General features: G+C 37.9%; 2 protein-coding genes across 3 annotated transcripts in view; one reads left to right on the top strand and one right to left on the bottom strand.

Annotated features, from left to right (window-relative positions):
- The window catches only part of SMC6 (structural maintenance of chromosomes 6), a 65,247-nt gene extending 60,557 nt beyond the window's left edge, over positions 1–4,690 (bottom strand). The window contains exon 1 of the mRNA XM_033124579.1: positions 4,532–4,690. The gene's annotated coding sequence lies outside the window, so the exon portion shown is untranslated. The remainder of the gene's footprint in view (positions 1–4,531) is intronic.
- Positions 4,691–4,812: 122 nt separating this feature from the next.
- GEN1 (GEN1 Holliday junction 5' flap endonuclease) overlaps positions 4,813–16,283 on the top strand; it is a 28,440-nt gene continuing 16,969 nt past the window's right edge. Inside the window, exons 1-3 of one of the 2 annotated variants that reach the window (XM_033124580.1) lie at positions 4,814–5,279; positions 13,191–13,393; positions 14,066–14,252. In XM_033124580.1, coding sequence (XP_032980471.1) covers positions 13,233–13,393; positions 14,066–14,252 — 348 coding nt within the window. In that variant the 5' untranslated portion in view covers positions 4,814–5,279; positions 13,191–13,232. Of the gene's footprint in view, positions 5,280–13,190; positions 13,394–14,065; positions 14,253–16,283 lie in introns of both variants that reach the window. The other variant, XM_033124581.1, reaches the window with a different exon arrangement.

Raw genomic sequence — 16,283 nt, 5'->3', positions numbered from 1 at the left:
GATCTCCTCCCCTCCGTGCCAGCAAAGGCCACGTTGGTAACCTGGACTTCCACCCTGGTGAAGCCTGGAAGGAGGCATCTCAACATCCCACTGGGCTCGTATGGGAGAAGGCGACGTAGGCCAAGAAGGGAGCCACGATAATGGCTTCAGTGGAGACCACCTAGAGAAACTAGACATCCACCCCACCAGGCAGAATAAAGTGCTACTTACTCCCATTCCCTCTTGAATGGTGTCAAAGGAGGCCTTTTACCACCGCCCAGAGAGGTAAGGAGGCCACACCACTACAGTGTCTATGGTGACCATGTGGGCAGCTGTAACTCCCACTCTGGCTCAGCAGTCTCTGCCACCAAGCAAAGAGCTCTGGTAAAGTTCTAGATGGAGTCTCTGTGTCCACGGCCCAATACCACAGGGCAGCAGGTCTCAAAGGTGGTGTCTTAAAAGGTACTAAGGAACTCAAAGAGCTTTTGTTTATATTTATCAATATTTACCATATTACAAAATACAACTGATAAACTTTTAAAACAAAAAATACACAAATACACATTATGTCAGTCATCAGAGGAATGACATCATCTCATCTCATACATAACGCCAGGAAAACTCCACTATAAGTGAATCAAAGTGAAAAAGACAAATAGCATCTTACTATCATTATGAAACAATTTTGACCTTGTAGACCTTGCGAAAGTCTCCCAGATGCCTGGGCCACACTTTGCAAACTGCTGCTGTAGGGGATTCTATAAGCAAGTCCAGGACACAGTGCCATAAATTACAAGGCATAGCTAGCAAGCAAGCAAGTTAGAGCAGCAGAGAATGACCAGCGGACTTGACATTCCAAGTGTAGTCCAAGGACTAGCAAGTAGCACTTACATCTCCTATGTCAGGCATGTACTAAAATCGCAGGACCCACCTTAAACGAAGTGAATCAGAATCTTCATTCTAACAAGATCTCAGATGATTCATAAGCATATTGAAATTTGAGAATTGCTGTCAACATTAAAACACTGGGACTTGATCCTATCCCGAAGGCAATGAAGAACCTACTTTATTCTGATAAATTAAACATCATTTAAAAGGTATACTAGTTAAGATCCAAAGGACATTTCACCTAAACAAATGCCTTTAGAGACAATATTAGCATTAGAAACACAAGTACATAACATTCAACATTTTTCTCACAAATTATTTAATGTTTATTTTGAATCTCTGTACAACTCGAAACTTGAAAATCAAATATATTTCTCAAATTATTTAATACTAAGAATCAATGTATATTAGTTTCAGCTTGTTGCTAATTTAAATTCCCTAGAATACCACCAGGCCACTTTCCCCCAACACTTTCTTCTCTCTCATCTATTCTCTATTCCCTTTTCAATTAGAGTAGAAATTTTTATTACAGAAGAGCAAAGAAGAAACATTACTTTTTGGTTTTCACAATCTTCAATGCCTTATAGACACTGTTTTTATTAATGCCTAATACATGATCTTGCAGTCAGTGGGCACTCAGACATCAGCTGACTGATTTTAATATTTTACCATTAATACAAAACGGTAGTTTTACAAGTAAATTTGGGGAGTACACAAAGATAAGTGTGATAAGCTTCCTACAATGAATGTAAGATTCTCTACTACACAGAAGATAGTGCACTACATGACAACGATGGTTTTTATTTGCTGTGCTTAGCGTGGGATGTGCAGTTTGCTATGAGGTTGCCATGGTAACACACACCTAAAAGACACTGAAGGACCTTACCTTTTAAAACAGGGATCACTTTGTAATTTCAAGATAATGGATTTTTATAAACACATAAATGTCCTGAGAGTTAGATATGGGTAAAACAGGAAAATTGCTTCCAGATGCCCTTCCACTCAAAAATACTTTTTAAATATTCTGTAATACACCAAAAGGGGAAAAAAAAAAAACCCTCTGGGATTTTCAACACACCCGCAAAGCTCTTCATAGTTTTTAATATTTGTTTCTTTACAATAAAATATCAGAATTAAGCAACATACTTAGTGCTTAATTTTCAGAAACAATCTTCACACTTAATGCTAAATGCCGTTATAAGTAGACAAAGCGGGTTTGGCAAGGAGGGAAGATAAACAATACATTTATTTTGTTTGAAAACACTGAGCATGAAGTGCTCCTACGATACTGAGACGGAGAGGCCAGTGGGCAGTAAAATGTACTCTGCAGTAGAGGTGAACTGGGGAGTGGAGCTAAGAAAGCTACAGAAATTTGTCTGAATTTGATCACTAGGCAAAGTACGTCCAGTGAGAGAAGATGTACCTCATTAGTGAACCTAAAATGCTAACATTAATGTAAGTGACTACACTTGACCCTCAGTCATCTGGATGTCTTGAGTATGTGTGTATATAGAACTGTAACATTTAAATAGCTTTAAATATAATGCATACTATTATGGTAAAATTGTGTTACTTATTAACTCCTGAAAGTAAGCCAAGTGCAGCTTTGATTGATTTTCCTAACTTAGGTCTAAAAACGATAGTCAAGATTCAGGCAGATTTTATATAAAATTTTACGTCCAGGCACTCGATAAAATAAACCTTTGGGGAATAAAATCTATTTTTTACTATAACAACTTTAATATGTCGTTTGTACTTACTTTTTGCCAGACTCAATTAATGGTACTAATTACAGATAGATAGAGATATAACTAAAAGTATCTCTCACTCTACTCCCCTACTCAACATATTCAAGAGTCCTGTGAGTTGGGCCGGCCCGGTGACTCAGGCGGTTAGAGCTCCATGCTCCTAACTCCGAAGGCTGCCGGTTCGATTCCCACATGGGCCAGTGGGCTCTCAACCACAAGTTTGCCAGTTCGATTCCTTGAGTCCCGCAAGGGATGGTGGGCTGCGCCCCCTGAAACTAAGATTGAACACGGCACCTTGAGCTGAGCTCCCAGATGGCTCAGTTGGTTGGAGCACGTCCTCTCAACCACAAAGTTGCTGGTTCGACTCCTGCAAGGGATGGTGGGCTGTGCCCCCTGCAACTAGAAACAGCAACTGGACCTGGAGCTGAGCTGTACCCTCCACAACTAAGATTGAAAGGACAACAACTTGACTTGGAAAAAAAGTCCTGGAAGTACACACTGTTCCCCAATAAAGTCCTGTTCCCCTTACCCAATAAAAAAAAAAAAAAAATCTTAAAAAAAAAAAAAAGAGTCCTGTGAGTTATGTACTATACTATTTTCTCTAATTACAGAAAAAGAACTGAAACTTAAAGAGGTGGTATGGACTTGTCCAGGGTCACACAACACTGGTTCTGAGACATAACTAAAACTATCTCTCACGCTACTCCCCTACCTAACATATTTAAGAATCCTGTGAGTTATGCACTATACTATTTTCTCCAATTACAGAAAAAGAAGTGAAACTTAAAGAGGGTCACACAACACTGGTTCTGTCTTATACAAAAACATGTTTTCAAGCTACAGTCTAGTGATCGCCAAACTTTTTTGTACTTAGACCCACTCAAGAAATTTTGAATGCACATTCTAATATGAAATTACTTGTATATTTCATACAGTAATAGAATGAGATGAAGTAAATCTAAGTATAATACAAGTTCTAATATGGTCCCTCCTCAGCCACACACCCATGGAATTATCCTCAGGCCACTGCATATGCCATTGGATATGTTAAAAGACTATCCAGCAGCCATCTAAAAGTCAGAAATTTTTGACTTTTTTTCTTTTGAATATACATTCCAGAAGAGCTTGTCTTTAAAACACTCGCTTTTAATCTCCAACTCATGAAATGTACTCAGGGCTGAAAGCGCTCACAAAACTTGTCTTCAGGGTTTAAACACCAAATAATTGTTTTCTAGGAATTATGCCAAAATTATATCAAGCACCATTGGTCCTACAGCACCTTCTCTACCCTTGAGTCCTGGATTCCGCAATTCCCAATGGGGATTGTTCTCCAGTTAACTTCCACAAGAGGAGAAAGAAAGGCCATCATGAAAGCTCCAAACATCACAAGTTAATTCTTCTAGATAATACAGTTTGCTTTTTCATGAAACTGGGATTTAACAACAAATCCAATTTAGGTGATGTTTGCATGTATCTCTTAAACATACTTAAGTTGCTGCTTGTGAGGTATCATCAGATTCGTGTAAGAACCCAACTCCCGATCGCAGTCTCAACCCCTACCCTTACCCTCTTCAAGCTACTTCTCAAAGCCAAAGGGCCATTTGTGGCCGGGCGCCCGGTCCCAAAGCCCGAGACGGGATTTGCGAGCCTCGGCGCAGGAGCCGCCCGAAGGAGGGGCCCAGCGCAGACAGGCAAGTTTCCCGCGGCAGAGACGACCTGTGCCGCCTGCAGAGAAGAGCGCGAAGATCCTAGCCCGCCGGCCGGCCCACCAGGGCCCACGGGGACCACCCTGGACACTGCGGCAGCTCCAGTGACCCGGCAGCCACCAGATGGACTGGGGGCTACCAGTTAAGGGGACAGGGACAGGGGGATGGATCAGGAGCAAGGGAGAGCGAAGGCGCGCGCCCTCACCCTACCTCGAGCAAGTCGAAGACTCCCCAAGGAACCCGATCGGCGGGACTGTCGCGGTGCAACAGGACGTTTAAGCCACTCTGGGGGCGTCTCGGCCTCGGCTTGATGCCGTTGGCCCACCGAGAACCCAACGCTTGCTGCGGGAGAACGCAGGAGCCCGGCCGCTCCGGCGCCCACTGCGGGACGCTCCGCGCCTGCGCCCCGCCCCCCCTCCGGCCAGACTCCGCCCGCGCGTGCGCTGTTCGCAGTTTTCGCGCCACTGTGGTCTAAAGGAGGGGCCGGAAGTGCCCCTGGGCGGCCGGGGTAAGTGGGTAAAAGTGTTGGGCAAGGCCGCGGCAGGACGCAGAGTGGGGCGGGGTGGTGTTGATTTGCCTAAGTGAAAGGAAGATTAATCGGAGCCCCACACAACAGCTCTACGCATGCGTAAAACGGGCAGGCTGGAAGCCCAGAAAGCCGAGCGTGCGGCCGGAACGGGGAGAGGAGCCAGTCACTTCCCGGAAGAGGCGGGGCCATGTGCGAGAAGTTGCTAAATTTGAAGTGCTCACTGGAGTTTTCCGGGTCGGGGTGCTACGCCCCGAACGCTAGTCTTTGAGAAAGGAAGGGGAAAGCTTTTTCTTTTTTACTTTCTTTTAAAAAAGCTTTTTTGAGAAGAAAACATTCAGGAACTTGGAGGCAGCAATAGTTAGGGTTCACGCCAAACTGGTTAATGACGGAGAGGCATCTTCCAAATCCAAAGAGAAAGGGCTTTTCCGGGTAAGTCCCGCGGAGCGATGGAGAGACGGCAACGGCCCAGCCGGCCACTGGCTTTTGTGAAATGTGGGATAGGGACGAGTTCTGTGTTGGCGTCGCCGTCGCGCCCGCCCCTCCTCCGAAAACGCCGTCAGCGGCTCCCCTTTGAGTACAGAGGGAAAGTCGCCCTGCCGTCTCCCGGGCCTGCTTCCCGAGCCTGGCGTCTTTCCCGCCCCTGCGCCTACTCCCGCGGGGGAGAACTCAGTGTCTGCCGGCCGCTCCGCGCTCTGCCATCGCCGCCAAGGCCGCTGGGGCCTGAATGGCCTTCCCCCGGGCCATCGTGGGGCAGACTCCCACGCCTGTTCAAGGCCATCCCGGGCGAGCCTTCCTTATCCCCGTAGGGTGTTCCTCTTCCTCGGTGTGAACGTAATGATTTAAAACTCTTCTATTATAGCAATTACCTTGAGGCATTCTGTTTATTTACAGTCATTCTTTACGCTGCGCTAGCCCTGTTGTAAACCCCCTTCATACATATCAGAACTAATGAAAAACTAATGCGAGCTAATGAAGTTTAAGTTCCTTCGCTTTCAGCGTCCGTCTCAATCCGACTTTAACCTACCGCTAATGTCGTTACACAACTCTTCACGTGACACCCTGATCTAGCCAAGTAACCCACTTTGTGTCTGCCTGTCCAGATGGGGAAAAGTGGCGTTTACCGTTACCCCCATCCACCCCCAGATAAATTTATGTCAAACGTCTGGTCTCCAGTAATGAAATTTTTTCCATCAAACTCACCCTTTTATTTCTAAAGATAAGCAAATATATATTATATTCTTATTGTGGCTGTTCCTTGATACAATAAGTATGACTATCAAAATACAGTACAACATCTGGCCTAGGGGTCCTTGTTGGTAAACAAGGGAAAATGCTGGGAGGTTTCTATTTAGATACCACTTCCTTTAGGAAGCCTTCCTTGATACCTGTAGCTAAGGTACCTCTTTTTCTATATACTCTGTAGTTCACTCTCCTTACCTATGTGCCTGTACTTGTCACACTGTTATAATTCTCTTTTATCTTTAGTCTCACTCAACTAAGTTTCTTAAATGCAGCGCTTGATAAAAATGCAGCGCTTGATCTTTCATTATGGTATCTCCAGCACTTAGAAGAATTTCTGGTAAATGGAAGGCATTTAATAAATATTTATTAATAACAAGACAGTTAAGCCTGGGTTATATTATACTTCAGAGTTTAATTTCATATGAAAATAAAACTGACGAAATAATAAAAAACAGCATTAATTAGTGAAGTAATATGGTAAAGCCCATATAGTACAATTCTGTATTGAAGTAAACTTTACACCATTTACTAGTCTTTATATGAAAATACAGTCATCTAAATGGGAATAAGGTAATTTAAAGTATTTCCCACTTTATTGGTAAAATAAATTTTCTGTCTAATGTTTTTGCTTAAAACATTTGGAAAACTTGGTTTGATAAATGTGTATTTTTGCATAAATCAAACCACTGACCCCTTTTTATGTTCTTTAATTTGATTCATTAGTGAAATTAGCAAGGTTTTGTGCTTTTCTCACCTCATTCAGTTTTATAATTAACCAATAAAACCTTATTAGTTTTTAAGGAAGTTTAGGAGCATAAATTGATTTATGGGCACCATATGGTTACATCAAAGGATTTGTTTTTGTTTTAACCTGAAGTGGATTTTTAAGTCCTTTCTTTAAACTAGAAATTTATGTTCTTTCTATCAAGCAATGATATCCAAAATGGAGTGATTGAGTTTTTTGATTTTTTTTTTTTTTTTTTTTTTTTTTTTTTTTTTTTTTTTTAGTGCTAAGCTACCAAAATTGGTCATAAGATTCAAAGGATATCTGGATTAATACTTATCATTTTGAAGATCTGTTAAATATCTTCCCAAGGTTATACAGCTAGTCAGTGGTGTATCCAAGACCAAAATCCTAGGTTTCCTTTCCCAAGTCCAGCATTCTCACTAAACTAAATAAACTGAAGCCACTAGTAAGTTATACAGTTATTTGTCATGAGTTATTCCGACTTGATTCACATAAGTATTCCTGTGTCACAGTAATTCTTAATTGTGAATGTTAGTAGACTATTTTTATATGTAATATATATTGAGTGCATGATCATACTGATGTCAATAAAAGTATTACATTATAAAAGATATGAGTAGAGACTAACCAAATCTCACACCACAAAAATTTCAAATTTCATCCTACTGAAAATTTAAAAGCAAAACAAAATTATACAGAGTATCGGATGAGTTTGATATGTACAGTATTTTTAAATTTTATTTAATGCTGAGCTATTTTCATGTAACCTCATCAGGTTGATCATGATCTCATGCAAGAACCATCTGTTCTGTCTTTGAGTGTAGTTGTACTTGAGTATCTTAAAAGCTGTTGCATTCTGTCCCTTTTTAGAACTTTGCTTGCTTTTACAGTCTTACCCTTTCTACTTAATATCACTTCAGAGGAAGGGCTGGTACAAAGAAAGTGACAAGGAAAGAAAAATAGATTATGGAAATAAGACATTTTGTCTTCTGCATTCTTAAAATATGGTATTATTTTTCATAAAATATGCATTTCACATAATCTGATCCTTTCAGAACTCTTGAGGTATTCTTTTTGACATTATTTTGCTTTTGTGAGTAATTTTCATAAGGAACATGAGTGGTTTAACAACTTAGGTTGTAGATCTACCGAAGATACTCCTAAAATAGTATTTTAAAAGAAGGTATTACATTTAAAAAACTTACGTTATTTTACTTTTTTTATTTTTGCATTTTACAACTGGTTATAAGATAGCAACATATATGAAGAAGTAAATTAGCTTGTGACAAACAGAGGTTTTGTCACCTTTAAGGAAATTCACTATCCATTACCAGAGAGGTGATGATTTTAATGTTTTAGGGTTTCAAACAACATCACTCTGGCTTCTATGGGGAGAATGCTGGTGTGGGGTGGAGCACAGTAAAAAGTAGAAGCAGAAGGCCAGAAATATGGAGACTGTTACAGTCATATATAGGCAACACGAGGAGAGTATCATTAGAAAATGGAGATTTAGTACAGATTTTGGAGATAGAGGACTTTCTGAATAAGTTGCTGTTGGAGAGCAAAACAAAGAAAAGAATAAAAAATGACTAGGTTTCTGGCCTAAGCACCCGGATATTTGGGAAAGACTAAGGGTAGAACAGTTTTGAGGAGAGCTGTTGAAATCAAGAATTAGATGCATGTTATGCATCCATGTGAAGATAAAGTAGGGATTAGATGTTCTAGTCAAGAGCTCAGAGGAGTTGTCAGAGGTTGTGAGATAAGTAATATTAGAGAGAATAAAGGAAAGTTCCTTCATTGTAGAGTCTTCAAAGAGGACTTAGCAATAATGTCCTTTCCAGTGTAAATTGCCTCTAAGTCACTCTAAATATATTTCCGTCTTTCTGCTCACTTTCCAATTCCCATCCCTACACTCAACCCATTAAATATTGTTGTTTGGCAGAGTTTTAACCTGTTATTTTTTGGTTAAAAGTAGTGAAGGCTATAAAAAGTCTTGCAGTGATTCAAGAAGTTCTAATAGAAATTCATTAATAGTAAGTTGCTAAGAGAAAAAATATTCATTGGGGCATGTCAGAGAGAGGCTAGCTCCTATAAAAATGTCCCGTTGATTCCCATCCTTCACAGAAAACAGTGGGGAAAAAGGCTTATTTCACAATAGCAATTCTTCCATGGTTGTGAAGAAACATAACAGAGCATTGCTCCTTTATAGGAGTGTGTTTAGGGAGCCCAAAAGAGACGCTAAACTTTTTCAAATCCATTTCAGTAGAAATGTGTGGACTAATGATTTAAGAGGCTTTGAGATAGATTTAAAAATATGGTGACCAGGATTGGCAATGAAAGAAACATTTATCTAGAAATGTCACGGAACTAAGGAAACGTGGAGAGAGAACACTATCTCAGAAATAATAAGTCAAATTTTACTTTCTGGGAACCAACAGATAATTCTGTTACTGACTTTTTTTCCTTTTGCTTACATTGTTTATACCAGTTGTGTTTAAGTAGCGGTTGTTACAGTTTTGTAGTCTTTTGCTATATTACAATCAAAGAATAGCCAAAATCGATGTCCTAGGTTGACATCACTGATAATCTGTTGGACTACCAGTTCTAGTTCTGTAACGTAACCGTGGATGCTCATTCTTTAAACCAGGATTATTTAAGACAAAGGAAGCTAAAGTAATAAGAATTAAGTGTTAAGTGTAATGATTGTGCTATATTAAGGATATTATTTATAGGCCTAGATAAAAGCCCTCTTTATCTTGCTTAAGGGATCCTTAACGCATTAATAAAGTCAGTTCTGGGCTTATATTTTTCTAGGCATGGCTGCCCTAGTGAATAATATATTATTATACATTAAAATCTTTACAAGGTGATCCTTTACAAAATGATCCTAATGTGCTTGAAGTACTTAGAGAACTATGGTTTGTAAAATTAAGAATCTACCTCATTAGTGTTTCTCTACTTTGTTTTTTCTACAACCCTCAGAAGGAATACAATCTACATCACAGTCCTCTATATAAATGTGTTTATGTGTGCCATCATAAACAACACTACACTACGTTATGATCGTCATTTTTTTCTATTCATTTACATATGTGTAGTCAATTTATGTAATCAAGCATTAGCGATATGATAGGAAGGATTGAACTTTAGAACTGGAAGGGCCAGAGAAAAGATGCGCCTGGCCTAAGACCTCATGATGAGGTTCTAGGCATTCTAAAGGAAACCAACAAGTGTGAATCTCTTATTTCTTAAAAAGCCATACTGAAGTCATATTTGATATTCAGGTATACATAAATTTGCAGAACATTGCATTTTAGTTTGGCCCATGAACTGTATCCGTATTTGGTTGCTTAATATTTAGGCAGGAAGTAAGCCGTGTAAAGATTTCTATTTTATTTTCCCAACACTTTACAAATAGGATCACATTTTTAAATCTTTTTTTAATTGGAAAATAATACTTGTGTATGGTTATTTAAAACAATAAACAGCACAAAGGAATAAATTTTGAAGAGTAATTCTTCTCATCCCTCACCTTCAGCCGTCCTTAATATGTAACCTACTTTGTACATATTTTTAGTTTTAAAGCTTAAACACTTTTTTTATCAGTGCGTATAAATCTATCCCATTTTTACTGGCTGCATTATCTATTCCATTGTATGAACATACCATAATTTACTTAAAGATATGACCTTTGGACATTTGGTTCTTCTTAGTGTCTGTGATAAACTGTGCTACAATAAATATCTTTGTATGTAAATCTTCACAAACCTAAGAGCATATCTTAAAATATATTCCTAGGAGAGATATTGCTAAATCAGAAGATACCAGCATTTAAAATTTTGACAGTCAGGATCACATTTAAATGAAATAAGATCAGTTATGACAATGTTCCTCCAGAGAGAAGACGTCCATTAATTTCCTTCAATAATAATTCACTCCAGTATCCAGTTTGAGTCACAAACAAAATGAAAGCAAAACTATTAACAAGAATGCTTCCAAACTTCATATTTTTAAAAATTTTGTGTTCTGATGGTTAATAATTTCAGTCTTGTTTCCTTTCATAATAATGCCTCAGAAAATATATGCGTCCCCACTCGTTTTCCAGCATTAACAGCAACTTTTTACATGAACAAAGAGAGAAAATCTTAACTCTAAATTTATGCTATAATGCCCATTCAATCAGTGGAGCTTCTTGATGTGAAATAGACAATATCAGCCACTGAGCTAACATTAACTATCTACTGCTTTCTTCTTTGTGTTTAAATCTGTATATGAGGTATGATCAAAAGGCAGGGATCCTCAATATGTGAAACAGCGTATTGAACCTTAGTAACTGTGTATGACAAGTTTCATCTTGTTCAGTGGGGTCAGTTGGGTGTGAGCTACGGTTGAGAGAAGGTGTTTTTTAAAGTGTGCCGTAAATCATGCATCACGAACAATGCATTCACATGATATTTTGTTTCAAACTACAAAAAAGTGCTAATGAAACACACGAAATGTAAAATTAGTTTATGGTGATGCTGCAGTGACCGTGAAGACGGTTTACAAGCAGTTCGAGCGATTTCATAATGGTTGTGAATCGATTTAAGAGGAGAGATCGGGATGTCCTTCAACATCAAAAACCCAAGAGAATGTTGAAAGAGTAAGCGAAATGATTCAATCAAACAGGAGACTATTAGGGAAGTTTCTGAGGATTTGAACATGAGGCTAGTGAGTTCGAAATTTGTTCCACAGGGTTTGACTATCAGACAAAAGCAACAGTGTGTCGATTTTGTTGGAGTTGTGTGATCGCACCACTTCAGATTCCAGCTTTTTAAGACATGTCATCACGGGAGGTGAAACTTGGGTCTGTGGTTATGATCCTGAGACTAAGCATCAGAGTTCTCTGTGGAAATCATCCAGTACTCCTCGCGCGAAAAAAGCCGTCAATCAAGATACAACATCAAGGTGATGTTACTTGTAGTTGTATTTTTTGACCTTGATGGAATGGTATGAGCTGAGCGTGTATCCAGGAACACTATGGTGACTATTGTAAGGGCTTATTAGAGTGTTTAAGAAACAATATAGAAAATGACCTGAGAAATGAGCACAGTTTCTTCCTCCATCATGACAATGCTCTGTGTCACACATTGTTTCTGGCACTGCAATTTCTGTCAAATAAAAACATTACAGGGTGTCCTCATCCACCTTATTGACCGGATCTGGCACCATGTGACTTTTGGCCCTTTCCCAAAGTCAAAATGACCATGAAAGTTAAAAATGTTTTGAATCGATTCAGAACATCGAGGCAGCCACAACAGTGCTACTAAAGACACTCAGGAAAGAGGACTTCCAGAACTGCTTCAGGAAGTGGCAAGAACGATGGGATAAGTGTGTTTGAAGTGAGGGGAGTATTTTGAGAGGGATTAATGGCAGTGTGTCTTTTACTGTAGTAATTTTTTAAACACTCACTGTATTTTTTGATCATACCACATATAGGTGATTTAAACATTTTTATTTCTTTTAAAAGATTTTTTATTTTTCCATAATGAACATGTGTGACCTTGTAATTAAAAAGCCAGTCAACGCTCTTTTTAAAAACATTATTCCATATTTCTCCAATTCTGCATTTTCTGTTTTCATGAGAGTTTTCCTTCATTAACCTCTTATTTTTTTCTTTGGTTTGTTTGCTTGTTTGCATGCTTCCTTGCTTTTGTTTTTTTTTGTGTTGTTGCTACTGTTTTGTTTTTCCTGATTATGATAGAGGCTAGTCCTATTCCCTCGTTAGGCATGTAAATAAAGGAGTGAGTTCTCAAGAAAGTGTACATGATTTACAGCATCCCTGTTTTTCTACCAATCTCACATTTCTTAGCTCTTGTTATTAGCTAGAACAACTAATTATCTTTTTTTTTTTTAGGGGGGTAATTTTTTTCTTTTATTTTCTAAATTTCATACAATATTAAGGCAACCATGTGGAAATTTTTATTCTTGTCCACTGCTAAAGAGGACACAGAAAAGAACAGGAAAGAATGAGGAGAGACAAGGGGAAACATTGATATTTGAGATACATTACATTTAAAAATAACTTTATTTTTCAGTACTATAGAGATACCCATATTTGGTCTTATGAGTGAATTTTAAGGACAAATTTAGCACACTGCAATCTGCAAATAACTTTTAGTCCATTAGCTGCTTCAGTATTTTTGTAGTCAGTAAGTCATTTACCATCATTTTTAATGTTTCAGGTGTTCTTGATTCACTCCAAAAAGCTGACTAATGAAAGAAATAAGGGGAATAGTTGTGAATTATTTCAAACCAGCTCATAATGTAGTTTTTGAATTCCTGTTCTGAGCTTCTGTGTCTTTTAACAGTTTTTGAAAGTGTGTTTCAAATAACAGCAGATAATAACCAGAATGGGAGTGAATGACTTGTGGCAAATTTTGGAGCCTGTTAAGCAACACATCCACTTGCATAGTCTTAGTGGGAAAACGATTGCCGTTGATCTGAGTCTCTGGGTATGTGAAGCACAGACAGTCAAAAAAATGATTGGAACAGTCATGAAGCCCCACCTCAGGTATAGTAAAAGTTCTTAGAATATAAATGTATGATTGCATAAGCAGTGATGTCTTGGTTTTGTTTCCGCTTTCTTTTTGTTTTACATTTTGAGATTTTAAAATATATTAACATGTCTAGATCTGCCATCTCTATATTGATGGCTCGAATTCGTGCCTCTTACCTTTTGAGTTCCAGACTCACATATCTAGTTGCCTGTTTAACATATCCCCTTGGATACTTCAGTGACCATAAGCCAGAAATATGGGAGCCATTCTCTCCCTATTTTACCCAGCCCCATGTCCAATCCATCAGGAAGTCCTGCCAGTTCTACTTCCAAAATATACTTTGTATTCATAAACCTCTCTCGATGTCCAGAGGGACCTCCTCAGCGAGTGCCAGCATCAGCTGTCTTTACTGCTGAAATAACATCTTCACCAACTCCCTCCCTCCTCTCTCAGTCTCCTCCAACTCCAGACCATTTTCCACATAGCAAGTGGAATAATCGTACATCTCCCTTGCTTAAGAACATTCAGTAGTTTCTCGGGCCAGTGAAAATAAAATTGTAATAAAATGTTATTGCATATAGCCCTTTAGATACCAGTCTAGTGTTCTTGCCATTATGTCATACTGCTATGTTGACTTTTGTTATAATTATATGATGATTAATATATTACTACTTTTTAAATTGCAGGAACTTATTTTTTCGTATCTCATACTTAACACTAGTGGATGTAAAACTAGTATTCGTTATGGAAGGGGAGCCCCCAAAGCTGAAAGCTGAAATCATGAGCAAAAGGAATCAGATTCGATATGGGCCTTCTGAAAAAACATGGTCCCAGAAAACAGGAAGATCACATTTTAAATCAGTCTTAAGAGAGGTGAGCATTCAGATCTGATTTAATAATTCTGGTGATGTGTTAGAACATTTTATTCTGATAAAGATTGTTACACAATCATCTGTAATACTCACTGACCTTATTGTATATAAATGGCCAGTGTGCACAGAGAAGAGAGTTTGTATTGGAATAAAACTGACCTAAGTTCAAGTTCTGGCTCTGGCATTTTGACACTCTAAGGTGTTGGGCAAGACTTTTAATTTATATCTGCCTCATTTCCTACTCCGTGAAATGAGGCTAGTAATACTTTGCAGGGATGTGGTAAAAATTAAAGAAAATATCTAAACATCCAGTAACCAAAGTAACGAGTACATAGTAGGGACTTGATACATGCTACCTTTTGTGACATCTTTTAGCACTTAAAGAATTCCCAGAATAGAGAGAGATCTCATTAATGCATACTTCACTCATTCAGGATTGATGCTAGTTCATATATTGAATACATATTTGGCTTTCCTTTGGGCTTTGTAATTTTTAAAAGTACTTATTGCTATATTTTAATATATTTATATATTACTTATAAAATGTTATATATTTTTATAAAAGTTAAGAGAAATCATCCATAAAGAAATAAAATGTTATTAAAACAATAGGAAGCTATTTCTTAGACATTTTATTTTGTCTCTTTTCAAATTACATATATTTTAAAACTTGCCATAAAAGTGCATAAATAATTTTTATTTTGGACTTTGCACTTAATGTATCCTATCCATATTTCCCTGTTGCCACATTCTATTCTGATTCGTAACTTGTAATGGTTGTGCAACAAGTGTGAAGCTATAAAATCATTCCCCATGATTGTATGTATTGTTTAGTTTTCAGCTCTTCTCTATTACATGTGGAATTATGGTAAACATTTTTTGTGTACATAGCTTTTTCTTGTGATTTGGGATTTTTAAGATGAAATTACCCAAAGTGGGATGGATAGAACAAAGAAAGTAATTGGCAAGATTTTGTAACTCTTGCCAATAACTCCTCACCAGTAAAGGTGTGAAATAAACGATTTCAGTGCACCCACAAGAATATTGGGTGATAAGAGGTTTATCTTTGTATTATTTAGTTTCCAAAATCAAAGGTATTTCTTTGTTTATGTAATACATAAAAATACTTATAATACATAGTATTTAATATATATTTGTCCCTTTAATGGTGAGGTTAAACATTTAACCTAGTTTTAGCCCCTCATGGATGGTGGCCATCATTTCTTTGCCCCATTTATCTGTTGAGGTTTTGATTTTTTCTTTTGTTCAAGTTCTTTACATATTAAGGTTACAAACTTTTAGTCATATCTGCTTTTAATTCATATCCCTGTTTTTCTTTTTAATTTTGGTTAAAATTTTCATTTCTTTTAAAAGGCATTGTATAAATAATCATTTTCTCTTGAAATTCTGTTTTTTATTGTTAGGTGATTTTTTAGAAAATAGTTTTCAATTAGTGAGTCTTCCACCTTATCAGTAGTTGAAGAAAATATCTGTACTGGATTCTAATTATTTGTTGTATAATCAGTTCCTAGAAATAATCATGGTCCACATACTTATGGCATTAAATACCACTACAAAGCAAAAAGATGTCCATCTCTTTTTGAGAAAATTGCTTCATTCCTATTTCTTTCTTACAGTAATCGGGGTTTCCTTAAGTGTTTTGTTCAGCGTTACCTGCCCATTATTAATTTTCATATTTCTGTACCTCACTTACTAGGTCCTACTTTGTCCTAATCTACTAGAAACTTAGGTATAAGCATGGAAAGCTCAGATAAGTCTTCCTTCAGTACCACCTCCACCCTGCATGATGGAGACTTAGGGTAGGGAAATTTACAACCAGCCTCAGCACAAATTTTTGCTGATTTTTGAAAAGAGTTGGAATGACAAATGGCACAGGAATCTGAGATAACTTTCAGACTCTTGTTTATTATGAAAGGCTACTTCTTATTGGAGGAAGGTCAAAGCAACTATGGTGTTGCAATGCCTGTAACAAAACTACCTCCCTAAAATCAGCCAGTCGGAGTCCTGAAAA

This window comes from Rhinolophus ferrumequinum, chromosome 13 (genome assembly GCF_004115265.2).
Source record: "Rhinolophus ferrumequinum isolate MPI-CBG mRhiFer1 chromosome 13, mRhiFer1_v1.p, whole genome shotgun sequence".
NCBI lineage: Eukaryota > Metazoa > Chordata > Mammalia > Chiroptera > Rhinolophidae > Rhinolophus > Rhinolophus ferrumequinum.
The sequence above is the reverse complement of the archived record's forward strand: the minus strand, read 5'-3'. Positions and strand labels throughout refer to the sequence as shown.